The sequence below is a fragment of the Colius striatus genome, chromosome 4, assembly GCF_028858725.1.
Source record: "Colius striatus isolate bColStr4 chromosome 4, bColStr4.1.hap1, whole genome shotgun sequence".
Taxonomy (NCBI): domain Eukaryota; kingdom Metazoa; phylum Chordata; class Aves; order Coliiformes; family Coliidae; genus Colius; species Colius striatus.
The window spans coordinates 53,750,327-53,777,533 of record NC_084762.1 but is presented as its reverse complement, the minus strand read 5'-3'; the positions used below and the strand labels follow the sequence as shown (position 1 = coordinate 53,777,533).

The 27,207-nt window shown below is 40.8% G+C and overlaps 2 protein-coding genes and 4 non-coding genes across 7 annotated transcripts in view; 4 read left to right on the top strand and 2 right to left on the bottom strand.

Annotated features, from left to right (window-relative positions):
* The first annotated feature begins 2,853 nt into the window (after nucleotides 1-2,853).
* TRNAA-AGC (transfer RNA alanine (anticodon AGC)) lies at nucleotides 2,854-2,926 on the top strand. The gene has a single exon. It is a non-coding gene; the product is annotated as a tRNA-Ala (tRNA).
* Nucleotides 2,927-3,817: 891 nt separating this feature from the next.
* On the bottom strand, nucleotides 3,818-3,890 carry TRNAA-AGC (transfer RNA alanine (anticodon AGC)). The gene has a single exon. It is a non-coding gene; the product is annotated as a tRNA-Ala (tRNA).
* A 2,298-nt stretch (nucleotides 3,891-6,188) lies between these two features.
* On the top strand, nucleotides 6,189-6,261 carry TRNAA-AGC (transfer RNA alanine (anticodon AGC)). Its single transcript has one exon. It is a non-coding gene; the product is annotated as a tRNA-Ala (tRNA).
* A 522-nt stretch (nucleotides 6,262-6,783) lies between these two features.
* TRNAA-AGC (transfer RNA alanine (anticodon AGC)) lies at nucleotides 6,784-6,856 on the top strand. The gene has a single exon. It is a non-coding gene; the product is annotated as a tRNA-Ala (tRNA).
* Nucleotides 6,857-11,519: 4,663 nt separating this feature from the next.
* Nucleotides 11,520-27,000, bottom strand: MCM4 (minichromosome maintenance complex component 4). 2 transcript variants are annotated; one of them, XM_061996108.1, is made up of 18 exons: nucleotides 26,649-27,000; nucleotides 26,085-26,306; nucleotides 25,827-25,930; nucleotides 25,485-25,643; nucleotides 24,609-24,772; nucleotides 24,417-24,515; nucleotides 24,179-24,274; nucleotides 24,003-24,098; nucleotides 23,452-23,590; nucleotides 22,792-23,012; nucleotides 22,180-22,300; nucleotides 20,197-20,456; nucleotides 15,328-15,693; nucleotides 14,860-14,987; nucleotides 13,773-13,980; nucleotides 12,690-12,918; nucleotides 12,460-12,593; nucleotides 11,520-12,095 (listed from the first exon to the last, which is right to left on the bottom strand). In XM_061996108.1, exons 3-18 carry the CDS (start codon nucleotides 25,894-25,896, stop codon nucleotides 12,003-12,005), a joined length of 2,583 nt encoding a protein of 860 aa, XP_061852092.1. In that variant the 5' UTR covers nucleotides 25,897-25,930; nucleotides 26,085-26,306; nucleotides 26,649-27,000; the 3' UTR covers nucleotides 11,520-12,002. The 2 variants fall into 2 exon arrangements, with proteins under 2 accessions (XP_061852092.1, XP_061852091.1); XM_061996107.1 differs by having other exon boundaries at nucleotides 25,827-25,927.
* PRKDC (protein kinase, DNA-activated, catalytic subunit) overlaps nucleotides 26,781-27,207 on the top strand; it is an 85,020-nt gene continuing 84,593 nt past the window's right edge. The window contains exon 1 of the mRNA XM_061996110.1: nucleotides 26,781-26,929. Within this exon, the coding sequence (XP_061852094.1) occupies nucleotides 26,788-26,929 (142 nt within the window). The 5' untranslated portion in view covers nucleotides 26,781-26,787. The remainder of the gene's footprint in view (nucleotides 26,930-27,207) is intronic.

The following is a 27,207-nucleotide window of genomic DNA, read 5'->3' as shown; positions in this document are numbered from 1 at the left end:
ATCTTTCTCTGGTCAAGTGTCTTGCTGCTCCTCCTTCATCTCTTTATTTCTCCTACCCTCTCTACAACATTGTGTTTTCTATTTCTTTTTTTATGATGTTTTACTATTCCTAAAATAATAGTATTCCCAGAGTATCTTTGGATAAAACAAGTACTGGATTTGTCCTAAACTGCTGCTGTTATTTTATCTTAAAAGTGAATTTGCAACTGGAGGCTTGTTTGGGCACCCCTTAGTTGTTTAGAAGTGTTCAGTGCTGTCTTTTGAAGCACTGAATATTTCAAGCCGTGTTGTGCTGAGATTCCTAAAATCTTTTGTCAGCGTTTAAGACTTCTACGGACATGATATTCAGAAGGTACAGATACCATGATGGGCAGAAGGAAGGGACTTGCATTGCTGAAGATGATGTAGGTTGCTCAGACAAGAAAGCCAAAGGTTCAGAAAAAAAAGTAGTAATTTAAAAATTGCCTTATACTGTGAATGGAACTTGCAGGAAAAGTAATGAAGGAGTGGTGTTGCCTTAGAAAGCCACAAGTACATTCATAGACTATCCCCGTTTTTTCTCCAGATAGAACTTTGCACAGCAGTAAAACCATTCATGCACAAAAATGTAAACTGGAGATGTCCTGCTTTACGTATCTTTCTGCTAACACTTTTTTTTCCCAGGCTGCTGCTGGTTATGGCTAAGTCCAAAGTTGTTGACTGCAGAGGACTTCTGCAGATATTCTTCTTGAATTATATATAGCACAGCAAGAACTGTAGATACAGAGGATGACTTAAGTTCTGTTATTGAAATATTGGCTCAGCAAAACTTTCAAAAATTTGATACTCTGATTTATTTCATGGACACAAATATAATCTCAGTTATAAAAACAATCAAATGTATATTAGATATTAACCTGGATGTCTTGCAAAGACTAGTTTTTGTTTATTGTACTTTCTGAAATCATTGAGTCCTTGGAGAGGAGAGAATTCAAAGGTGTTTGTATGTCAGTGTGATTCCTGTGTCTTAAATGGTCTTGGGCAAATCAAGAAGGAAACTGTAAGAGAATTGTTTCTAGAGTTACGGAATAAATTTAATTGCACATATTTGAATTTTTAGCAAGGAAAAGATGGACTATGTTTACAATATTAAAAGTTCGCAATTCTCTCTTGCTTTTTTTTTTTGTTGTTGTTAGAATTAAAGCAAAAGAAAATACCAGACTATTGTAAGATTTCTGAAGGATTCACTTCAATTCTCATTCCTCTTTTTACAGGGAAAAGAAACGGGCTTCCCCAAGGTTCCTCATCTTAGGGTTTTAACAAAGTCAATGATGTGTCCTCCTATTACTAGCCGATAGTTCTTTTTTTATCCATGTCAAGATTATTTCTGACTAACAAACAGTTAGTTGACCACTGATTAATAATATGCACAAATTATCATCGTTTCCAGCACTCTCAATCAGCAGCTATTTGTGCAAATATAAATATGCTGGATATGGCTTCAATCCTCCAAGGTAAAGGATAATAAATAGAGATTAAGGAAATAAGAAGCTGAAGCACATTAAATGTGTTGATATGTGATTGTCCTGATATGTCAGTCACATGGGGTTGACAAATCTTCATGCTACTGTTCTGGCAAGATAGATTTATTCTGCTTGCTTGATTTCCATTTTATAATAGTGTGAAATGATAAATAGGATGCTTTCCCTCACCACCCCCAACCCAAAGGCTGATTTCAAAGGATGAAGACTCTATTACCTAACTTCAAATAAGCAGAAACGTAGGAAGTCCAACTTTCTTTGAGGCCCAACTCTAATCTTGCAGAAACAAAACCACCAAACAGAATTTGCAGTTCTCTGTCGTAAAATCCCGGATTTCTTTTTTACATTTTAAGTATATATTCTTAATTTTTATATGAATGTATATGTGTCTGTGTGGTGATCACAGAATCTTAATGGTTGGAAGGGACCTCAAAAGATCATTTAGTCCAACCCCTCTGCCAGAGCAGGACCTCCTAGAGTAGGTCACATAGGAACTTGTCCAGATGGGTTTTGAATATCTCCAGACAAGGAGACTCCACAACCCATCTGGGCAGCCTGTTCCAGTGCTCTGTCAACCTCACAGTGAAGAAGATGTTTCTTGTGTTTCTTTGGAACCTCTTATGTTCCATCTTGTAACCATTGAAATTAATATAGTCACACTTTAAAAATTCCTGAGAGATGTAAAGAAATTATGTAAACTATTTTTGCCAATGCTCTGTTTTTATAACTTGGCGTCACACTCCATTGCCACAAGATAAAGAACCCACCTGTCCAGTCATGTCTACTATATTGTAAAATATGGAAATGGGTAAAGTCGTTTAGCTGTTTCTCTTCCAAATACAGATTACAAATAGGAAAAATCACATTTAGAAAAATAATGATCTTTAAATATATCCAGAGTGCTCTCTACAGTCATAATTGTTTGGTGTTAAATAAATCTGCAGTTGCTTGGAAGCACAGACTTCTCTTATTCAGCTGCAGCTGAGCTGAATGAAACGCATCGGATTGAGGACTCCAGATTTCGTGTTGGACAAAATTCCCACAAAGGTTGTCAGAAGCGGTGTGCTTTGTGGAAGACCTCATCAATTCTACATTTCACTGGGAAGTTTTGTTCAGTTCCTGCCTGCCAGTAAATTCGGTAGGAGGTTACAGCTCAAGCAGCGGGCTCTGAGTGCCCAGCTGCCGGTGTGATTGTTGGGTAGAATATCAGCGTGATTCTGGGGGGGAAAGTTTTGTTTGTATTTGAGACAGCAGAACGAGTTTTAGTAGGTTTTTTGGTCAATGAACCATGGGGAAATCTGAACTGACGGTAAACGTGGGAGTGGCTTCACAGGGGGAATTAGCTCAAATGGTAGAGCGCTCGCTTAGCATGCGAGAGGTAGCGGGATCGATGCCCGCATTCTCCACTTGCCATTTTATACAACTATTACTTTTAATCGCTACTGCGAACAATACTGATTTTTTTTCTAGTTAAGAATTGTCAACTCTTGTCAACTTCCGTTTTATTTAAAACAAGGGCAACTGCATGCAAAAAAGGTGCAAATTTCCTGTTAAGGGGTTTTGAAGAACAAAAAAACCCCATGTTGACAGATACGGTTTCTTCTTTTTTTTCTGTTCCCCGTTTATACTACCTTAAATTCTGGGGCTATTTTAAATGCATTTTTCTGTAAGGTTTAACATTTATCAGTTTTAAGGACATGCACAATATAAATCATTGAAGTTGTTAATGTTGATCAAAGATGAGCCTTTTTTTCTTTTTTAAAGTGCAAATTACTGCCTTAAAATGGGTTGAGTAAGAAATTGAGTGATTGGATGTCACTTGAAAACACAGGTAAGGAACAAGTGTGTTGTGCCCATCCTAGCTAGAATAGGTGCAAGGTAATCAGTGAGACAGTAATTCAGTGGTGAGCTGATGATTTATATAGACAAATACTTATTTTTGCATCTTCTTAGAGACAATTTCACTAACGTTTCATATAATTAAAAACTAAAGAGAAAAAAAAGTTTACAAGAAATTTCAAGGCACTCGTAAGAGAGAGAAGTGAACTTTATATCTTTCATGACAGAATAAGAACATCAGTATTACGTGTTTTTGTATGGAAACTGCTTTTCAGAGACTTCCCAATTGAAGTCTCTAATTGAGTGTTTTCCTGATTTATTTACTGTATGAAATAGTATATATTACTGTGTTATCACTGTGTATTATGTTACTAGCTATATATTTTCTTGAACAAATCTGGACAATTTATGGAAGAAAATCTTAGCTACAGTAGATATTCGATCGCCCCTCAAAATACTGGAGAATGCGGGCATCGATCCCGCTACCTCTCGCATGCTAAGCGAGCGCTCTACCATTTGAGCTAATTCCCCTTGGCTTGTTTATGGTAAGGTTTACTTCTGCTGAATCACACCTTGGCTGGACTAGCCAAAATTGCTTTGTTGGGTCAGCTTATTTAATAACACTGAATCATTTTTATATTTACATAGATAGCCTGCTAGCTTAAAAGTCAGAATACTCAATATAAGAGAAGCATACTATGGCGTTTTCTCATCTGTTACTTTCATGAAACGACACCCTTCTCTGGAGACGTTCAAAACCTACCTGGACGAGTTCCTATGTGACCTACTCTAGTTGGTCCTGCTCTGGCAGGGGGTTGGACTAGATGATCTTTCGAGGACCCTTCCAGCCCTTAAGATTCTGTGATTCCTTTCGTGAACAAAGCCTCTTCTAGTGTTTATTCAGGAAGGCAAGAACTTTTTTTTTTACTTCTATTAAACATGGACTTAAAATCTAGAAAGGATACTATTAGAAGTCACTGAAGGGCAATTAAGATTTTGTTTTCTTTCTTTCAAGTCTGTTTGCTTTTCCAACTTTGTTTTCTAATTAGCTGTATGTAAATAAGACAGTGGTTTAACAGATAAAATATAAATAAAAAGATAAAAATACAGTGGTTTAAAATGTGATGTTTATCATAGTTTATTGAGAGGAAGTATTTGTTTATCTCTTCCTACATTATATTTTCAATATTTCTATTTTTTGTATTGACTTTGAGTCAGATAAAATAGTATTGCATCTTAACTATATGGAGTTAATAAAAGCATTTCAGAAATGTAAAAATTCAAGTATAGTCATACCAACTGGCTTTGCAGTAAGAAGCACGTTGGCAAAGCTCTATTCCCAGATTATTAAATCAAGGACTGCTTTTGGGATTTAGAGAACAAAAATGTAGCTGACACTGAGAGTGATTACACTGTTACACTATTAAACAACAAAGGCAATAGAAAATATACAAGATTTCTTACTTTCTGTTTAAATGCAGAAAATTAAGTTCTGCTATTAAAGGAAAACATGTGCAGCAATCCTACAATACATGCACTGGCAGTTTTCTCTAAGGGAATTATCTTACTGGATGACAGCATCCAGTCAAAATTAAAAAAAAATACAAAATTAAGCATTAGCTAGTTACAACTTGCTAAAGTAAGATAGTACTTCAAGTCTATCACAATCTAGATTAAGGTCAAGATGTGGAACTAAGCCCACAGGATCATTGCAAACATTCTCATAGAATTTAAATATTCCCCTGCCTTACCTCAGTCTCCACGACATTAATTTTTTTCCCCGTTTCTTGCAGTATATTGTAACTGACTATATCTACCTCACTGAAGTAAACTTGAGAGGGAAAGCAAATATGCAAAAGTGGTTTCAGTCCTTCTCACAGGCTCAGTGAGACACTCACGTCTGCAGCTGGGATCTTTCCCATATCATATTTCACAAGGCTCCATTCTAGGTACCCTTTTCTTTATCTACTCTGTGCAGCCTGAGTCAGTAAGAGAATGGCAGGTTACCTCTCCCTGTTTCTCACCACCAAGTCTCACTCTGCTGCAACTGAAAAGGCTTAAAGCTTGAACAGTTCATCCCACAGAAAAAACATTATTTGATGCCAAAGTCAGATAAGGTTGAGGGAAGACCTCTGCAATAGTACTATTTTCAGTGAGTAAAATGTGTATTTCATTTAATTAACAGCCCATTGTTTCCCAGTCTTGAATTTGTTGCAATTACTAAGTTTTCATGTAAGATGGTGAGTAAAACTTTCTAATTTCTCCACTTGGTTGGAAGAATTTCATTACCTATATGGCTGAAAATAATGTGATCTCCCTCCTTCCATTTTTTTCATTTCTCTAGAGTATTTCAGCTGTGAAGACTTTCTGACAACATACTTTCATTTAACACAGATCAATTTGAAGCATGTCTTTGGTAAAACTAATGTAAACTGATACAAGCTGATGTAATGAGGTTTGACTTTTGCTTTTTGGATGGTCTTAAGGGACATCAGGGCACATACTAGTTTTATATTATCTTCAAGCTGCTCCATTGCATTGTCTGTGATGTGACATCCCTCAACATAGAAGAAGCTGCTCTTTTCAAAGAAGGAAAAATTTAGTGTGAGTGGGGTAGCACTGAAAAGGTGCAAGTCCTGAGATGGTTATGTAAGTAAGCATGAGGTGCCTTATCACAGCAGTTTGTCCTCATGAAAAAAAAAAAACCCTCAAGGTCAAATGGTAGTAAGTGTTCTCAATGGCTGTCCTGGGGTTACTACACCTGATAAAGAAGCGGAGTCAGTTGGGGGAAGGCAGTTTGCATTTGTAGCTATAAAACTGATTGGAAGGGGGGAATTAGCTCAAATGGTAGAGCGCTCGCTTAGCATGCGAGAGGTAGCGGGATCGATGCCCGCATTCTCCACTGCTGTATTTTGTTTGTGGTGGGATAAAAGAACATTGAATTATGAAAGATATATTCACGTATTAAAATGGAATTTTCAAGTAAAAGAGGCTCTTCTTTTTTATGTGTATGTGATTTATGTCTTAAATGGTGCCATATCTTTCACAAGAATAAATTAAAATAATTAACTCATATTTAAAAAAAAAAGAAACTGACTTTTATGGAGAGAAAACCAAATGCCAGAACATACTACTTCTCTTGAATTACACATAATAACCTCATTTTAAAATTTTGGTTTATACCCCTGGAAAAAAAAAATCTCTTTTCTGTTTTGTTATTTACAGCTTCATTTGGAGTTGCTAAATGAAATATTACAAATGTATTATTTGACATCTGTTTTGGAATCAAAGTTGAATGTATTTTTTCATTTGTGAATAGAGAGACCAGAACAAGAGAGAAAATTGTATGGTGTGTAAGGAGCTGCAATTTTAAATACGCCCTGAAGATGGACAGTTGCATGGTCCCCGTTAGGAATGTGAGGGAGGGGAATTAGCTCAAATGGTAGAGCGCTCGCTTAGCATGCGAGAGGTAGCGGGATCGATGCCCGCATTCTCCAGTGTTTTCTTACAAAGCAACTGTTACACCTAGAAGCAGAAAATACTAAGCCAAAATATGTAACTTCTTCGGTAACATTTTTATTTTGTCATAACCTGGGTAAAACTGCCTTCCTTCTTCCCTTCCCCTCTTCCTTCTTTTGTGAGCCTTACTACTAAACTCAGGCCTATATGACTGCACTGACTCTGTCATAACTATTCTCTTCCTGGATATTTGAAGTAAAATTGGCAGAAAAAGAATTCTGAAACATGATGTTTTTCCAGGCTTTATGAGAAACAATTGATGAATGATGGCTAGAGAGCTGAATCTGCAAGTCTTTTTTTATCAGAAAGGGGAAAATAGCAGTTTATGAATGCTTGTTCTTCCCCAGCTGCCCGTTGTGGTCCTTCTCCAGAAATACAAGAATTTCTTTTCATTTATGATCCCTAGCCTTCTCTCCTACTTCAGTTTTCACAAAGCTGCTTTTAAGAGGCTAATTGCTGCCACATTTGTGTTAGAGCTTCAGAGGTAACCTCAACCGTCTAACCAATTCACACTAACTTCCTGTAATACTTTTTTAGTTTCTTCTTCTGATCCTTCTCAAGATGTTGTCTGTTTCTTTATGCAGGTGCGCTTCCCCCTGACTCTTCTTGAAACAGCTGCACATCAAGTGCAGCTTTCTAGATCTTAGTGACCAGTGCTGCTAAATGTCTTATGTCTTGAGTATTAACTAAGCATCTTAGAGCGTGCAAAAAAGCCTGCTTATTTCCTCACGTCTTCTACCTGTTTGTGGCTGAGGAGGAAAATATGCATGGAACTAGCACAGAGTTATTAATACACTTCTTGGTGTGTCTCCTTATCTTTTGGAGGCTGAAACTGGAAAACCCTTGAAGTCTTGGGCGTACCTAAAAGTGTGTAGCAGTCTTGGTGACTAGCTCCATTTTGATGAGTAAACAGAATATGCCTAGAATGGCCATACTAAGTGTCATCATTCTGACAACAGTTTGAGATATGATTATGGCTACTGTGTACACAGTTGTTTTCTGCAGAGTTGTTCTCAGTGCACGTTGTGATGACACTGTGTTCTTGTCCCACCAACATCCTTTAGTAAACATGCTTTATATGTATGAAAAAAAGATTCCTGATTTTTGATGTGCAATTTCTTAGCTGTTTTAAGAAGCATGGACAAAGGTAACTTACACATCTGTTCTCTCGGGAATATGTAATGGTGGCTCTTTTCAGAGAAAGGGTACCTTTCCTTCTTTTAAGATGACAACTGATTATTCCAAAATCTCTTCAGATAGGCAAACAGATTGATGATATTTTTTTCCCCTCTTCATGAAATGAAGGCAGTACAAGAGTTTACAATATTTCTTGGCAACATCCATCTTCAAGTTTTGCCAAAAGGGTTATGCAAAGATTCTAACCTGCATATGGTGCTTTCGCAAAATAGACCATATAAAGCACTTGTGCTGCTTTGCACAGCTGAGAGAGGTCTACATAGCATTGTACCAAACATTTGGGAACATTATTGTTTATCCCAGGGGAAATAGGTTACCTATTGGAGTCATTCTCATATTTGCAGTTAAAACAGCATTAAGCCTGCTTTAGCTTCCTGATCAGCCTGGGGTTGCATCTTTCAGATATTAAGAAGCTGACAAGAAAAAGTACTTAGATTAATTTCTACCACTAGCCCCTGTATTGCTGAGAAGCTGGATCAGGCCCGTACTGATGATTACTTTGTATTCATTTATTTTCATTTGTTTTCTTGGAGTGCTTATACATCATGCAGATTCCATGAGAAACTTCTAGTAAGAGTCACAGAGGCAATTATTTCTTAAAAGTGATAGGAACTGAGTCATTCTGGTGCGTAACTGTTAACACAGTGATGGAAGGTGAGTGGAACTGTCAACCAAGTAGATGTTACTGAGACTTCAGAACTAATGAAAAAATCCTGCCTATATAATCATGGAATGGTAGGAGTTGGAAGCGACCTCTAGAGATCATCTAGTCCAACCCCCTTGCAGAAGCAGGTCAACCTAGATGAGGTCACATAGGAACATGTCCAGGCAGTTTGGAAACCTCCAGAGAAGGGGACTCCACACCCTCCCTGGGCAGCCTGTGCCAGGGTTCCCACACTCGTAAAGTATTTCCTTCAGTTTAAGTTGAACTTTCTGGTTTCCAACTTATGTCCATTACCCCTTGTCCTGGGTGCTACAGGAAGAAGTTTCACCCCATCCTCCTGACATACACCCTTTAGGTACTTACAAGTGGCTTTAAAGTTTCTTTGTTGCTGAGTACATGAATAAGAGTTATTTGCATTCTGAAAGACTTAAGACTTTACATCTGTTCTTACTGAAGCACTCAACAAAAATTGGGATCAAATCATGTTACGGTCAAATCTCTGCTTGCAGATAAATTAAGTACCAGCTTTGAAACTCGTTAATTACATTTTTTGGTCTGTCTTGTACTGGTTCCTTGCCCATCCTGATTAACTGGTGATGACATTCTGTGCTAGAAAAACAGCAGTGATATTCCATTTCACTTCACCAGCTACTTCTCTTTATAGATACAGATCTATATAGGTAGCAGATCACTTAAACTGTAGTCTCTACAAAGTGACTTATTACAAATTATTTCTGCCAGTAGGCTAAACTTCTTTATTATGCCTTTTTGTAGAATGTATTTAATGCCTTCCTCTATTGTTTCTGATATTAAGAATATGAAGTTTCTAGCAGGAGTGCTGTCCCCTCATTGCATATCACAGTCTTTAAATGACTTGAGTTTTTAAAATAAGCTTAATTATAACAACAGCATAGGGTAAATGCAACAGTAAATGATGATACACAGTTTGAGACTATTGCATAGAGCAAGGACAATATTTTCAGACTAAGTAAATTAATCCTTCTTCTGCTTTGTCTAATTTCAAGTTAGCATATCAATGGTTAGGATTTTTTTATCTTTTTTTTTTAACAAAAAGATTGATTACAAGCATTTCCATTCTATATCTACCTAAATTACAGTGGCACTTTCAGTCCTTGCTTATTTAAAAAAAAAAGGCCAATAGAAACTGAAAACAAATCTCTATCAACTACCACATACAGGCTTTAAGAGCCACCTAGTGGGATTATTCTGCAAATAACCCTATAAACGCTAAGTAAAAGTAATTCCCAATACGCGTTTTACTTCAAAAAAGATGGTGAATTAAGAAATTAAGACTCATCTTAAATTGAAAGGGAGCTGAAATCCATTTCTACACACAGAATTTTGTTTCCCAGGACACTTGATTTTGTGGCTGTGCAATTCAATATGCATTTTGAATTTGTAAGAAGATGAACAGCCCAATTTGCTTTACAGTAATAAAATTGCTTGGCACTGCGGAAATGAATTTGAGGAATTTTGCTAGTGTAGGCAGTGTTAAAAAATTTCACACAATGATGCATCTAAGTCAACTTTCTTAAACTCAAAAACACATTTAAGAAACTTCCATGGTGTTTTGTCCAACAGGAGGAAGTAGCAAGTGGTTAGGAAGGAAGTTAGTCTTGTTATAGCTCTGAGCATGGAAAAATGGGAAAGGTTTGTGAACTGATGTAGCACTTCAAAGACCAAGCCATGTAAATGGCAAAAATACGCAAGTGATACTTTCAAAAAGTAAAAGTTAACTGTTTCGAGTTGACTCAGTCTCACGTAAAAGGTAGACGGCGTGAAATAATAGCACGTTACTGTGGAGAAGGAAAGTAGTAGTGATGACAGTGTTGTCCAAGCAAAACACGTAACTAAGCAACATTAAGATATTGTCTCACAAGTGCCACTCGAGAATCTATAATTCTGGTATTTAAGGGAGTTTGGAATTTTATTTTACAGACTCTTCTTTTGAAGAGAAGCATCAAGCTTTTGAGATCTCAGTTTACCTTAATGTAAATTTTAACCCTTGAGTCAAGGAACCTAGACTTCCTGTACAGAAAAATACAACATATACCTTTACTAAAAAGACAGAGGAGATGGCTGTGGATTAATCCGATGCTGCTGGCATATATTGTATTTTTAACTCCAGGACAGTACCAGCTCCTCCCGCATCCTAAAGAAACAAATCACTGAAAATTCAACTGCAGTTCAATAGTATCTTGTTCATATAACAAACCAGTAGCAAGAAAAATATGTTTTAAAGTGCTCCCTTTTCACATGGGGGAAACTTTTTTCCCTTCTGTTGGTAGCAGTGGCACAGAGTATGGGAGTACTTAATCTTGAAAGGGCTAAACAAGCAGTTGATATTAGCCTCGTCGTGCCTGCACTTAAGTGTATTAGGGAACTCTTCTGCTAGATCAGCTGTGAAAGCAAGAGTAGCTATTGCCTTGCAATGGCTGAGAGCATCTACCCTGCCCCAGAGTGAGAGAAGGTGCTCCAGTCATGTGCTACTAGACCTTCTTTTATGATAAATTACATAAGATTACACCAAAGGTGAGTAACTTCAATTATCCAGTCATGTTTAAATGTGTTATAAAAAACCCCCTGTTTTCAAGTAGAATCCATCTGCCTTTTTTACACTGAAGATACTACCAAAGTATCCACAAAACAACAAAAAAGCTCTTAAAGAGAGCTTCCCAAAAATTGCAGAATTCTAGACTGGAATGTGCTGTGCCCAGGATATGCTCATTTTCACTTGAAATAAATGCTAAAGAGCCCTGTTAAATCAATAACTTTATTTCAGATTACGGCAATACGAGTAGTCAACTTGCATTTACTAAGAAGTCATTCAAGATGAATTTTTACAATTAAATTTGAAATACAGACGTTGTTAGCATGTTCCACAAAACCTCATTAAAAAAACGAATACGTGGTGGTTGACAGAGTAGTAATTGCATTGAGCTAAAACGTAAGTAGCATTATTCAGCTAAGGATGTCTTAGGTCCATCGTAACCTCTTGCTCTGACATAAGAGACACTTAATCGTCACTACAGAGTCACAGCAAACGATAGCCCCAAATCTTGAAAGTCACGCAGACTGGCGATATAATATGGCAAAGTAAAGCTGTGACAGTTGAATTGCAAGGAAAAGCTATGCTTATCATTGCAAGTGATAGTCCCAAACCTCAAAGATCTTGCGGACTGACACTGTCTCAAGTAAGGCGAGATAAAGCCATGACAGCTGGCTTGCAAGAAAAGGCTACCTTACAGCAGTCTAACAGTCTTTCCAGTCACAGTCAAGAAGTCATCATCAGCCAAGGCACGAAGCGCTTCTTCAAACATTTCCTTAGTGACAGCCTTAAAGAAAAAAAGTAAATCAAGTAAACATAGGGTAGGGGGGAATACTTTAAGGACCATAAAAATGCCTTACTTTCTACCAATTTCTTTATCAGTTTTTTTAAGCTTTAGTATGTTCTTTTTGCAGTTTGAAATCTGGCCTAGAACCCTGAGGCTGCATTTGCTATTTCAGAAGGCAGAACAGACTAAGAAACAGCAAAGATTAATCTCATTTAGAATTAGAATTGGCTTTCTGGACCCATCAGCTGAACAAGTTAGCGTTTCTCTTTCCCTTCATAATGTGATTTGAGAACAAGATCGTATTTGGAAAAAATGCCATGCTTTCAAGATTAACAAAAGTGTAAAAACAAAGCAGGAAACTTACTGTATCAGAATGAGCTCGGAGATCATCAAAAAGCTGCTGGTATTTCAAAGCTGGTGTTTTACCCTTTGACTGGATAAGCTTCCTTAAAGCTTGAGCCAACTCCTCTTTCCGCTTACGAGCTGTTGCACTCATTCCTTATAAAAAGAAGGAAAACCACCTTTTAGAAATAAACTAAAGGGGACAGGTTAAGTTACATTTTAAAGTAACAAAAGCCCAATGACAACACAGACCTGTAGTGAGAATGGATATGTCCACAATTCCAGTCCTTGGATCAGTAGCAGACTGCTTCAGTGCTTCACGATGGAGGCGCTTTGCTTCTTCTACATCAATTGTTTCAACCTTCTCAGAAAAGCGTACTTTAGCATGTGCCTCCGCCAGTCGGATCAGAGACTCAAGCTGTCGGGGATACGCAGAAACCATCCCCCTGCCACTGCCGATCTTCCTCATGTCCACATAGGCCTGAAGAGTCATTAAATAGTTTAGTAAATCCTGTTGTTTCTATTATTTTCAGACTCCCCTTCACCTCTTGCCTCTTCTTTCAGACAGAGTACAAGTGATTATATTGCTTATACACCTTCATGATATTCCTGCAGTGAAGGATAACCATATCACAGGTGCACATTTCCCTTACAAAGCAACTAAGCCATGATAATAAGTCAAGATTTTAATAACTTTAAATAACTTCAGACTGGTCTTACAGAATCACAGAATCTTAAGGGTTGGAAGAGACTTCAGAAGATCATCCAGTCCAAGCCCTTTGCCAGAACAGGACCTCTTAGAGTAGGTCACACAGGAACTCATCCAGGTAGGTTTTGAATGTCCCCAGAGAAGGAGACTCAACAACCCATCTGGGCAGCCCCTTCCAGTGCTCCCTCACCTGAACAGTGAAGAAATTCTTCGTTTTGTTTCTTTGGAACCTCTTGTGTTCCAGTTTATACCCATTGCCCTGTGTCCTATCATTGAGAAGAGCCTGGCTCCATCCTCCTGACACCCACCCTTTACACATTTGTAAACATTAACAAGGTCACTGATTACATAATAGTGCTTGTGTCCATACTGATACATACATTTCAGTAGAATTTTATGCTTTTATGAATGTGACAGAGCCAAAACCAGCAGATCTGAAAGCCAACAATCAAAGCACAGAATGACTTTTACACTGATCCTTCTTTTCTTCATAAATGCTGGTCATTTTTAGAGATATTTGAAGAATCTCACAGTAAAATTATGTATTAATAGAAAAACACATACAAAGGGATTTTGCCATTTTTGACAAGTCAGTAAGGACTGAGAACATTAACAGCAACTCTTACCTCAATAAGGGCTTGGCTTGCTTCTTCACTTAACCTGGGATTTATGTAACTACGAGCATATGCAATGTAATCCCTCAACACTGCCATGTCCATGTATTCCTCCTCCAATTTTTCTTCACTTTGGTAGTACAGTGAAACCAAATGGCGAGCAAGACGTCGGTCATAAGCTTCATCACGTGGATCCAACATTAAAAAGATCAAGTCAAATCTGATTGGGGTTAGAGTCCAGTATTAGTGTGCATACTTTTCCTGTTGTTTAAGAAGACTGTTTGGGGGTTTTTGCCTTTAAATAACTCCTACCTCATAACTATTACTTCTTACATTTTTAGCTGGCCTGCTGTGCATTTTCATAAGCTTAAATCCAGTAAGTGGTGGAACTGAGATCCTGCTCAAGCCTAGTTTTATTCAGTACACCTGTATTAAAGTACTATTCATCACTAAATGGCTAAACTAAGCAGCTTTTAATTGAAATCCAAGCTGTGTCCTCAGAATATCCAGTATATCAGTACACTTCAAATTTCCACCTAGTGTAGAAATTCCTCATGAGATGCAACTGCAGCACATAGTTTAATTTCAAATCAGCAGATGCTAAATGTTCTAACTTCCATCACTCCAGAGGCTAGTACTACCACTTCTTTAACTGAATTTGACAGAACAACATGAAGCAGGCACAGATCTTCAAATTCTAACAGCTCTGCTCCAAGTTTTCTGATAATTAGTTTCACTTTCAGGGTTTTATGGAGGTAAGAAAAACATCCTGAGTTTTTTCTGAAGTTACATATGCTATAAATTTCAGAATAACTATTGTAGGAGATGATCATGAAACAACAGGAAAAACCCCAAACAATATTGAAGTAAATAAAGAGATCTTACGGATCTCATCAGATCTTCTGTTCAAGGTCAATATGTAAATAATAAAAGACAGTTACTGCACATATAGAAGCTTTAAGAACAACATTTAAAATAAACTGTACAAAGTTTTCCATTATGCTATGTACAACATAATTGTTCTGCTCTGCTCTATTTAATAATTTTCACAGGAGGAAGTACAAGATCTCCTAAAAACATGACTCGGAAGCATGAGTACCTTGACAACAGCGTGTGAGGAAGCTGGATGTTTTCAATAGTAGTCTTCTTTGGATTCCACTGTGATTCTATAGGGTTTGCTGCTGCTAGGATAGATGTACGAGCATTCAGTTGGCAAATAATTCCAGCCTGTCAAAATGAAAAACATTGGTTGCAGCTGGCTTCAGAAAAATTTTACTGCCAAAACTTTCTTTCCCCAACTTCATGAGCCCACCAGCGTTACTAAATTGGTTCTGTAGTAGCACTGCAACAACCTTTTAGAGTTAAGCGAGAACAAAACAATGCAAAAACACTACAGTTTGCTATGACAGCTGTATTTGCATGTAAATGAGTTGTTACATAACCTAGGATTGATCCACTGACAACAACACAAAAGTGAAGTTCTTTGTTCTTCTGGTAACTTTTTGGTTTCAGCTGCCTAGCAGATAGCATGCTTACTACAAAGAACGTGGAATTGAAGGAGACATACCTTTGCAATGGAGAGAGTCTGTTGTTCCATTACTTCATGTAGCACCGATCTTGTGCTTTCATTCATTTTATCAAACTCGTCAATGCAGCAAATGCCATTGTCACTAAGTACCAGAGCACCTGTCTGAAGAACTAGTTGCCGTGTTTCTGGATCCTTCATCACATACGCAGTAAGACCAACCGCACTTGAGCCTTTGCCAGATGTGTACTGGCCTCGAGGAACCAGGTTGTAGACATACTGGAGCAGCTGTGATTTACTGGTACCAGGATCACCACAGAGAAGAATGTTGATCTCTGCACGAAAATTACCTCTTCCCGTGTTACTAAAATCCTTTCTTGATCCTCCAAAAAGCTGAAGCAAAATGCCCTACAAAAATACTCTCTTTTAAAAAAAACCCCACATCACATCTTGTATAGTTAACAGAGCAAATCCAACTGCTGAACTGAAAATATCTAATGAATGGAAACATCACTAAAATTAACACAACTCAGACATGAAAGAAAACACTTGAAACTGTTCTCTGAAGTCTTTAAAAGGGTTCATTCTTCATAAATATCCTTGATCCAGTTAATTACAAACATAGTTAAATGGCTAGGTCCTACAAAGCTTCCAATTTGAAATTAGATTAATTCCAAACTTATTCCAAAGTTCATGTTAGCAACATTTTGATAAATTCTGCTGACAATTAAAAACCAATGTGTTCCCTAAGGCTATGTTTAATCTTGGACTAAAATACAATTACTTCTTTCATATAGTTAGAAAAGTGCCATCTTTACCAGCTTTTTAGTCAATACTAATCAAATATCATTTTCTTTCCAGGAAAACTGCTTTAAGGCCTTTTATTTCATTGGAATTAACAACATTTCTTCTCTATACTTCCTAAAGAAAGCATATGCTTGCAGTGTTAGTAAAGGAATAAAAGTAACTAACTTCCTGTACTTCAAAAGTACTAGAATTATTATTATAAAATATATTCTGGCAGTTGTATCAGTTAGCTACAATTAGCAGGGAGGATCACAGAATCTTAATGGCTGGAACAGACCTCGAAAGATCTTCTAGTACAACACCCCTGCCAGAGCAGGACCACCTAGAATACACAAGAACTCGTCCAGGTGAGTTTTGAATATCCCCAGTGAAGGAGACTCAACAACAGATCTGGGCAGCTCCTTCCAGTGCTCCCTCACCTGAACAGTGAAGAAATTCTTCCTTGTGTTTCTTTGGAACCTCTTGTGTTCCAGTTTATACCCATTGCCCCTTGTCCTATCACATGTCATCATTGAGAAGAGCCTGGCTTCATCCTCCTTTTTCTGTACTTGTAAATATTAATGAGGTCACCCCTTAATCTCCTCCAAGCTAAAGAGCCCCAGCTCCCTCAGCCTTTCCTCATAAGGAAGATCATAGAATCACGGAATGGTAGGGTTGGAAGGGACCTGTAAAGATCATCTAGGCCAACCCCCCTGGCAGAAGCAGGTTCACCTAGATCAGGTCGCATAGGAACATGTCCAGGTGTGTCTTGAAGACATCCAAGGAAGGAGACTCCACAACCCCTCTGGGCAGCCTGTTCCACTGCTCCCTCACCCTCACAGTGAAATAGTTTTTTCTTATATAAGTGCAACTTTTTGTGTTCCAGCTTCATCCCATCACCCCTTGTCCTGTTACTATCTACTATAGAAAAAAGGGATGTCCCAAACTCCTGACACCCACCCTTTAGATATTTATAAATGTTAATAAGATCATCCCTCAGTCTCCTTCAGACTAAACAGCCCCAGTTCCTGCAGCCTTTCCTCATATGAAAGATGTTCCATATCCCTGATCATCTTGGTGGCCCTGCGCTGGACTCTCTCCAGCACTTCCCTGTCCCTCCTGAGCTGAGGAGCCCAGAACTAGACACAGGACTCCAGATGAGGCCTCACCAGGGCAGAGTAGAGGGGCAGAAGAACCTCCCTTGACCTGCTGGCCACACTCTTCTTGATGCATCCCAGGCTGCCATTGGCCTTCTTGGCCATGAGGGCACATTGCTGGCTCATATTTAGTTTATTATCAATCAGGACTCCCAGGTCTCTCTCTGCAGAGCTGCTCTTCAGCAGTTCGACCCTGAGCCTGTACTGGTACATGGGATTGTTCCTTCCCAGATGCAGGACTCTGCACTTGTTGAACCTCATGAGGTTCTTCTCTGCCCAGTTCTCAAGCTGGTCAAGATCCTGCTGAATGGCAGCACAGTCTTGTGGTCAGTCACCCAGTCCTCCCAGTTTGGTGTCATCAGCCAACTTGCTAAGGGTACACTCTGTCCCCTCATCCAGGTTGTTGATGAAGATGTTGAACAAGACTGGCCCCAGAACCGATCCCTGTGGAACTTCACTGGCCACAGGCCTCCAACTTGACTCTGTGCCATTGATCACCACCCTCTGGGCTCTGTCATTCAGCCAACTCTCGATCCACCTCACTGTCCACTCATCCAAGCCACACTGCCTGAGCTTCCTGATGAGGATGTTGTGGGAGACAGTGTCAAAAGCCTTGCTGAAGTCAAGGTAGATGACATCCACTGCTCTCCCCTCATCTAGCCAGCCGGTTATGCACTCATAGAAGGATATCAGGTTGGTCAAACAGGATTTCCCCTTGCTGAAGCCATGTTGACTCCCCCTGATAACCATCTTATCCTTCATATGTTCAGTAATAACATTTAGGATGAGTTGTTCCATCACCTTTCCAGGGATGGAGGTGAGGCTGACCGGCCTGTATTTTCCTGGGTCATCCTTCCTGCCCTTTTTGAAGACTGGTGTGACATTGGCCTTTCTCCAGTCCTCAGGCACCTCACCTGTCCTCCAGGATTGTTCAAAAATGATGGAGAGAGGCTTAGCAATCACATCAGCCAGCTCTCTCAGCACTCTGTGATGCATCCCATCAGGACACATTGACTTATGAGCTTTAAGCTTGGCCAACAAGTCTTTAACCTCTTCCACCCAGAGCAAGTCCTCTGCTGTCCTGGCCATCCTGTTATCCTTGCTGGACTGGGCTTCCCAAGGGCTGGCCTTGGCCATAAAGACTGAAGCAAAGAAGGCATTCAGTACTTCGGCCTTGTCTGCATCCTCTGTCACCAGGGCACCCTCAGCATTTAGCAATGGGCCCACATTACCCCTCACCATCCTTCTGCTGCTGGTGTACTTGAAAAATGCCTTATTACTGTCCTCAACATCCCTGGCTAAATTTAATTCTAGAAGGGCTCTACCCTTCCTAGTTGCAGCCCTGCATGCCCCGGCAATATTCCTATACTCTTCCCTAGAAGCCAGCCCCTGTTTCCACCTCTGAGGCTGCTTTCTGCCTGAGTTGTCCCAGCAGATCCTTGCTCATCCATGGAGGCCTCCTACCTCCTTTTCCTCCTGTCTTCTGCATTGGGACACACTGATCCTGGGTTTGGAGGATTTGGTTCTTGAAGAGTGACCAAGATGCTCCATTCCCTTCATCATCTTGGTGTCCCTGCACTGAACTCTCTCCAGCAGCTCCCTGTCCTTCTTGAATTGAGAGGCCCAAACATGGACACAATATTCCAGATGTGGTCTCACAAGGGCAGAGTAGAGGAGGAGAAACTCTCTCTACCTACTGCCCACAGCCCTTCTAATACACTCCAGGGTGCCATTGGCCTTCTTGGCCATGAGGGCACATTGCTGGCTCATGCTCATCCTGCTGTCCACCAAGAGCCCTGCAGTACTGTCTTAGAGTTCATTCCCCAACCTGTACTGATATATGGGGTTCAACTTTCTTTCTGGCTTTTTTTTTTGTCCTCTAGCAGCATACTTATGCTACAAAGTCAATGAAAATGAGTGATAGTGAAAATGACAGATGGAAAGAGCAAAGATAACTGTATGCTACCTCATGTAAAACCCCTGCACATGATAAGCTATCATGTATTAGTTCTCTTATTTTTCACACAGAACAGCTTGTGGAGATCGGTAAATCCTGCTTGGTAGTTACACTAAGTATTACCTGCCCCATTTTATTTTCCTCGAGGTCCCTAATATGGACTATTGGTACTCTGCATGTGGGCTTCAATCAGTTCAAGTATTACAAAAGTTTTGTATGTTGTTGTTAACAGATCTAGGTCAGAATTTTAAGATTTCCTTTATGAAGAAAGGTCTTTTGGCTTTCCTCAACTGCACCTACTACACGTGATGTGCCTTATTATAGCACGGTGAGAAGGTGACAACTGCAATTTTCATTATTTCCACTTCAGTGGAAAATTGGTATATGGTTTTGAATGCGACTTCTAACCATTTCAACCTGTAAACTACAATAATGTATACACCTAGGAAGAAAAAAAACCAAGGAAATATACTTTAAGATAATTGATTGGTGTCTGACATTATCTTGAGACCCATTACTGACAGTTTTTGCAATGATAAAAGTTACAGTACCTCAGTGAATATTTTATTGGAAGGGTCCCTTCTTGGATACATGTAAGAACTGTTTTAACATCGTGTAAGTCAACCACCTGTTCTTTTACAACTACCGTTCTCTTGTGGAAGCCTCTTTTCAGCCATCACTTACTATGTTACAGCAACTTATCTTTCTTTGATCACCTGTAATCTGAACATTCAAGAAATGTCCAAGATGCATACTGCAGTTCAGTTTTCCCAGTTCTGCTGCCTTCCTACCTTTTCCTTATCTTCCCTCTATTTAACACTCCTTAATACCACAAAAAGGATTGATACGCTTACGACTAAATCCTTCCTGATAAGACCATGGAGTTTTAAGGGTGCTCAAGATACAGTTTTTGACATTTCAAAGCCTCAAGTCATTTTTATAGTAAACAATAGTTACAAATGTACTTGCAGAGAAATACATTCACCAAGAGAAATACAGAATTCAGTTCACCTTTTTGATATCTTCATGCTCATAGATACTTGGGGCCAATGCAGAAGAAAGCCTCTCGTATATGTCTGCTTTTTTAGAAAGCTCTTTTAGAATTCCCACACGTTCCTCTGTAAACATCTTTTGCTCAGTTTCCTCATCAACGCCATGCAGGCGCTTTGCATCTGTCTTGCGATAGTGTATGACATCAATGTGGGTCTTGTAGACGGATTTTACGTTGCTGACCCTTGAATTAACTCGAATTGGTACTGCCCTGTAGATACCTAAATACAATTTTTAACCACAGCATTAGATATAAAGAAACATGATATCTTCAAAAACATGAAAACTTTACATTTTCCCTTAAAAAGCTTTTCAAAACAGCCTAAAATACTTTAGTCAGTATATTTTCCAGTACCAAAAAGTCACATAGAAGTCAATGGAACATATTTAACTCGCCTAGACCCTATTTCTCCAAGTACTGACACGCTTAAAATTTCCATCACAAGTTTTCTCAATAAGGAAAAAGCTTAAAAATTTTCAAACAAATTAAGGCTTCATGCTTTTGAAAGTCCTGCTCTGATGTCCAAAGTCAGCATTTCCCCCTTTTTTAAGTGCCAACTTTAATAACAGCTTTCTAATGCATCTCTTGGACAGCATTTGGTTTAAAGCAGTTGTTATAGTGTCACAAGACTTACTCTATGTTACCATTCTCTCGACAGCAGACACTTCAAAATACTGCTTTTTCCTCACCAACATTCTCAGGATGATTGAATTGCCAAGGTCAGACCAACTGCAGATTGTCTAATCCAACCATGGGCTCCAAATGGAGTTAACTAGAAAAGGTTACTAAAGGCCGTGTGTAGACAGGTTTTTATGCTGTCTAAGGGTGGAGACTCCACACAGCTGCTCTGGGCAACTTATGCCAGGGCTTGACCACCCAGAGAGTAAAATTTTAATCTTTAACTAAAATTTCCTGTTTCAGCTTGTGTGCAGTGCCTCATATGCTACCACTGGACACCACTAAGAAGAGTCTGGCTCTGTCTTCTTGAGACCACCACCCACATACGCACACCAAATCAGATATTTACTACCACACTGGCTAGATCCTCCTGAGCCTTCTCTTCTCCAGGCTGAGCAGTCCCAGCTTTCCTAACCTTTTCATATATGATGAAGATTCCAGTTATCATTATGGCCCTTTGCTGAATTCATCCTAGGACGTTCACATCTCGACTCAGTGGGAGAGATCAGTGGACACAGTACTCCAGGTGTGCTCTCACAAAATGCTGAACAGAAGGGAAGGATCACCTCCCTCAACCTGCTGGCAACAGTCCTCCTAACAGCCCAGGAAGCTGTTGACACCACAGCCACCTGGTCTATAGAGTGCCGCTTCCTTATGGTTTTGTGTTTGTCTGCAACTTTGCTATGGGTGCACTCTGTCCCACCATCCAGGTCATACAGCAAAGGTATCCAGTAGTGTCTGACTACAGTATTGACCCCCTGGGATGCACCTGGACTTTGTGCTACTAATAATGCTTTGAGCCCAGCAGTTCTGCCCATTAAATCCATCTCGCTATCAACTTATCTAACCCATAACACCATCAGTTTGTCTATGAGGATATTATGGGGGACAATGGAAAAAGCCTTGTTGAAGTCAACATAAAGAGCCATGCACTACTCCAATCATCTCAATGCAGAAGGTTGTTACCCACTGTAAATCCATGCTGACTACACCCCATCACGTTTTTGTCCTTCATACAGTTAGAAATGCTTTCTGGGATTACTTACTGGCCTATAGTTATGCACATCCTTGTTCCTGCCCTAGGAGTGACATTAGCTTTCTTCCAGTACTAAAGTATCTTAGTCACCATGACCTTTCAAAGATAAAGGAGTGGCCTTGCAAAACAGTGGCCAGCTCTGTCAGCACTTGTGGGCTCATCCCATCAGGGCCCTTTAAAGACAATTAAGATTCAGTGAAAAAGGAGGATGCAAATACTGAGATTTTACCTGTGACGTTAACTCTGTCACCTGGCTGAACTTTATCAACAAGGTCATTGTGAGCAAACAGCGCAACTGTATGTGGGGTCTGTCCAGCTGGCATGTCCTCAGGAGACTCCTGCAGCTTGATCTAGCAAAACACACCTAAGATTCAGTTTCAAAAACGCAAAGCTCTTCCCCAGAGCATGCACAGATTCTTGTATTAGCAGTTTTCATTATCATTTTGATCAGGAACATTGCTCAAGAACAAAATTCCCCCACCCAAACAGCAAAGGTGATTACTAATAAAAAGACACAATGAAAGTAAATATTCTGTTGGTTGCCACTGCTATGGCTAAAACGCTGTTACAGACAACACTCATCTAGTACAGATGGAAGTAGAAATACTAGATATAAAGGGGCTCCCATATGAACATACTTTATCATTTTAATGCATTTCATTTCCTAAGTACAGACGTACCCTTTTGCTAACTTATTTCACCCACTTTCATGTTCCAAAATGTTGTTCTCTTTTCAAAACATTCAGTCTCAAGAGACATACATTAATGCTTTTGATGATATGAGCAGGGGGTAGGGGAGCAAAACCTGATTGATTTTAGCCAGTACCTATGCACAACGTACCATCTGTTTGTCGGAGAACATGGATCGATTGTGAATGAGCGCCATGCTGTGTGTTGTGTTACAGTTCTTGCACACTGATGGTTCAGCAATCCTGCCACGATCGATTTCTACTCTGGTGGTGAAAGCACAAACCTGGCACTTAAAGAATGCTTCTTGCATCTCAGGAATTAACTGGGAGCTCCTGATGACCATACCACTGATGGTGATAAGCTGATCAATATCTACAAAACACAGTGACTTGTGTCATGACTTCTTACTCTTATAAAGCAAAATAACCTTCAAAATTTCATGTTAGATATTTTTAGGTTGTAGGTGTACCGGTTCAGTACTAATTTTTTAGCTAAGACAAAGCAAAAAAGAATCATAAATGCATAGTACAATTATTCTAATTTACAGGAGTATTTATACAAAAGAAATAATCTCTCCTACTTGCAGATCTAAGGACACAGGTAGGTGATGCCAGTAAAGATTTCCTTTATGGATAGAGCATTCTGCATTTGGGTTCTAAAGCATTTGCTTTTGGAACAGGTCTATAGAAATGGAAGACACCGGTCTGGATGGACAAGTTTTAAAACATCTTCATTGTAATTCTATGTTAACATCCAGTAATTTTCTACAAATCCTTAAGATTCTTTTTTAACATGGTAATCAAAAGCTTACCTTCAGGGTTTAGGGTTCTCATATTCCTAGTCTTCAGTGCATTATATGGCCTTACTTGAATCTGATGTTCTAATATGGAATCAGGATAACGATCAAAAAAGATCTCATTGGCAGCCATGTCAAATGTTGGGATAACTTCCTGTATAAAATTGTTAGCAACAGTTAAACTTACGAGTTTCAGAAGGCTTTTAAGTAATCATAAAATGCTTTAAACAAAATATTTCATTCTGTGCTTCTGATCAGCCAGGAATGACTAAAAGTTAGGCCAGCTGAGCATTTTCCTATGTAACAGAAAATGCGGTGTTGAGATGGAATTTTTTCAATTGAGTATTGCAAAGTATTGCTAATTCTGCATGCACGAGACATCCAATGCAATAATCGGTCTTTAAGTACTATGAAACAAGACTATTATTATATTAAATAAAGAGGTCACAGAGATTACACTGAATATACAAAGTGCACATTTCAGTTAAACAAGCATATGAAGAGTCAGAAATACAAAAGGGCCACTAGAAAGCCAGAAAACAAGCACATTACTTTAACAACTTCACCTGAGGATAGCAGATCAGTTGCCTGTACAGATTTTCATCAAATGATCTTAGATGGTCACAATTTACATTCAGGAATGGTTCCCCAACCATATTAATCTGCAAGGTATTTGAAAAGAAATCTTCAGTTCAATGTCATACAAGACCAAAAATGTTAGATTTCATTGTGTTACAAGTACCTCTTCAAGTCGTTGCATATAGCGTGGCTCGTTGAGATCCAAGCCAATGTCTTCATCCTCTTTAGACAGTGGATCAATGAAGCACTGAAGAAATCTCTGAAGGTCAGAGGCAAGAGGGAGACAGAAGAGAAAAACGAGCAGAATTTAGTAGTAAAAACATCTACTTTGCATCAGATTCAACTAGTATTTAACTCAGACTAGCTTTTCATTTAAAGGAAAAAACAAATTCTTAGCCTACCTGGAACTTTTCTTTGCACGTGGCTACGTTAACATCGGTTCCCCAAATAACAAGCCTTTGTCCAAGAGATTGCTCGGTTGCTACTACATCCTCAGATGGCTGAACGGAAACAAAAAAATAAAACATACGCAAATGTACACATAGCTGCTTAAAAAGAAGTTGTCAGATACAAAATCTGAAACATCTACCTACCCCATCTGAGTGTAAATCGACTTGTCTGGCTTTACGGACAGACCCGAGATCTGGCCTCTGCCTAACTGGAGTTCCTCGTACGCCACTTCGGGGAGTACTGTCCACCCTGGAGCTGGGTGTGCCATACGTCAGAGGTGAGCTGATATCAAAGTCAAGAGGAATAGCTATAAAGAAAAGGTTTTCATTATGATGGTTTTGAAGGTTTTGAGCAGGCCAAAATTCAGATTTGTCTCATCATACTTTTAGTTCTACTGTCCTAAAACAAGCAGTATCAATTCCAGTGCTTTGTCACATGAAAACCAATAAAGATGTTACAAATCTATCTAGAACTTCTCTTTGCGTTAACTACTCTCCTGAAAGATCCCAAGTTCTAATAAAGCTTTGCTGTAAAGCTTTGAAGCAGGTCTGCATTTTAACACTACACTAGTGAAGTACAAAAACTCAGAACACAGCACTTCAGATGTAACTAACACATTTTTCAGTACTTGGGGCGGCTCTAAAACAAGAAACTCAGCAATTACCAGATGCTGCAGTTAAAGACAATTCTATTTATAAAAGCAAGTAAGGCTTTATACGCCAGTCTAATTCTTTCTGCATTAATAATTTTATTGATCTTACTCTTTATAGAAATACATATCACAAGAAGGTATAATTCCTGATATGTACTCCTATGATAATTTGCTACAACAGCAGACGTGCAGCTCTGTCAAGGCCTTATCCCTGCACTGTAGTTCTAGGAAGATAATTAACTCTATCCCTGCCAAAACCATGACAACTTTCGCTAGGCTGAATTTAACTGAGAACCTTAAGAGAAAATTCCTTTTTTTCCTAGAGAATTTGTTGCGCAGATTGCGGGCAGTCAGCCCCTCAGCATACCCGAGTGGCGGAACTGCGGGGGGCTGGAGAAGAGCACATCCGGGGCGCTGGGGCTCTGCACCTCGGCGGGCGGGGAAGTGGGCATGGGCTGCAACTCTCCGGTGGAGGTGGAATCGTCTGTCCTGCGCTTCTGCGATGGAGGAGACCGAGCATCTTGTGCTGCAAGACACAAAGCAGACCCGGAGGCGGCGATGAAATCGGGCCAAGGCAGGCGCCCGGCGGCCGGAAGCACCCCCCACCCCAGGGAGTGAGGGACGCGCACGGCGGAGGGAGAGACCGCCAGGCAGCCAGCACCCTCCTCGCCTCCTAGCTGGCGCCTCCTTCCCACCTTCCCCCACTTACGAGTCGGGGGGTTGCTGCCTCGGCCGCGCTTACCGCGGCGGCGACTAGGGGTGGAGGCGGGCGACGACATGGCACTGCTCCGGTTCTCGCGGCGGTCCTGTCTGCTGGGGGAGAAGGAAAACGGTAGCAACAAGAACGCCGGCTGCGGGCGCTCCGCAACCGGCCTGGCCCCAGTGGGATTCCCCTCCCCGCTTCACACGCCGAACGCGAAGCCAGAGGAGAGAAAGGTAGCAACCCGAGCCCGGCACACCCACCTACCTATCTCTCCGGCCCCAAACAGCTCCCCTGGCCTCAGGAAATTCCGCGCCAAACGAGTAGCGTGCGCGCGCGCTCTCGCGGGCTTTCTGGCCAATGGATAGGCGCGATCTCAACGGGAGCGCCCAACGGAGGCAGAAAAGGGGGAATGCGGAACGGAGATGGAACGAAGGAAGACAGTGAATCCTCCAGACTCCCGAGGTGACGTTGCGTCCTCTCGACCTCCTACAGTAGGGAGAGAAGTATAGTGCAGGGTACTTCTTGTGCTATGAGAGGGAGGCTCTCTTCAGACATGGCACATCTTTCCCCCCGCCAGTCCAGAGTGGAACGGCCTGCACCTGACCGAATTTCGCGGCAAAACTAGTTACTGCGGTCGGACACGGAGGCGTGGGGCCGTCTGAGCAGCCCATTCTCCGCGAAGGGGTGTATTGAGGGGAAACTACTACCGTACATGTGTGTGCTGAACAGATTCTGCGGCAAGAGACATAAAGATGCCCCAGACTCTCCCCCCTACCGCGCCCAGTAGACGAGCGTTCCTCCGCTCGGAACGGTCTGGCCGAGGCTTACCCGCGTTTCTCCCGACTCCTAATTCAGCAGTTCTGATGCCACGGCAGCTCCCCCCGCGGCTGGCCGCGTTGGATGGGGCCGGGGGGCGGGCCCCTCGCGCCCGCTTCCGCCTACCCCTGCGCTGGCAGCCGGGCGCAGCATGGCGGGAGTGCAGGAGTGTCTGCAGCAGCTGCACCGCTGCCTGCAGCCGCGCGACGCCGCCGGTGCCGCCCTGCACGGCTACAGCCTGCTCCGCAGCCTGGGGGAGACCTGTCTCATCAGCCCGGCGGGCGGCGTGCAGGGTGTGCCGGCGGCCGTGGGGGGCATGGCGGTGGGGTCGGGCTCTGAGAGGCTCAGCCCTGCGAGGCTCGGAGCGAGGCCGCCTCAGGGCGGTGCCGCGCTGCTGTCTTTAAAGCAGCAGCTGCTGCGCTTGCTGGGAGGGGCCCTTTCAGGGTAGGGGACACACACACACACACACCAGACCGGCGACCCCGTGAGACAGCTCTGCCGTACTCCCTCTGGAGGTTCTTCCCTCAGCATGACCCCTGAGGGCTGCTGGCGTGACATAAAAGGCTAATTT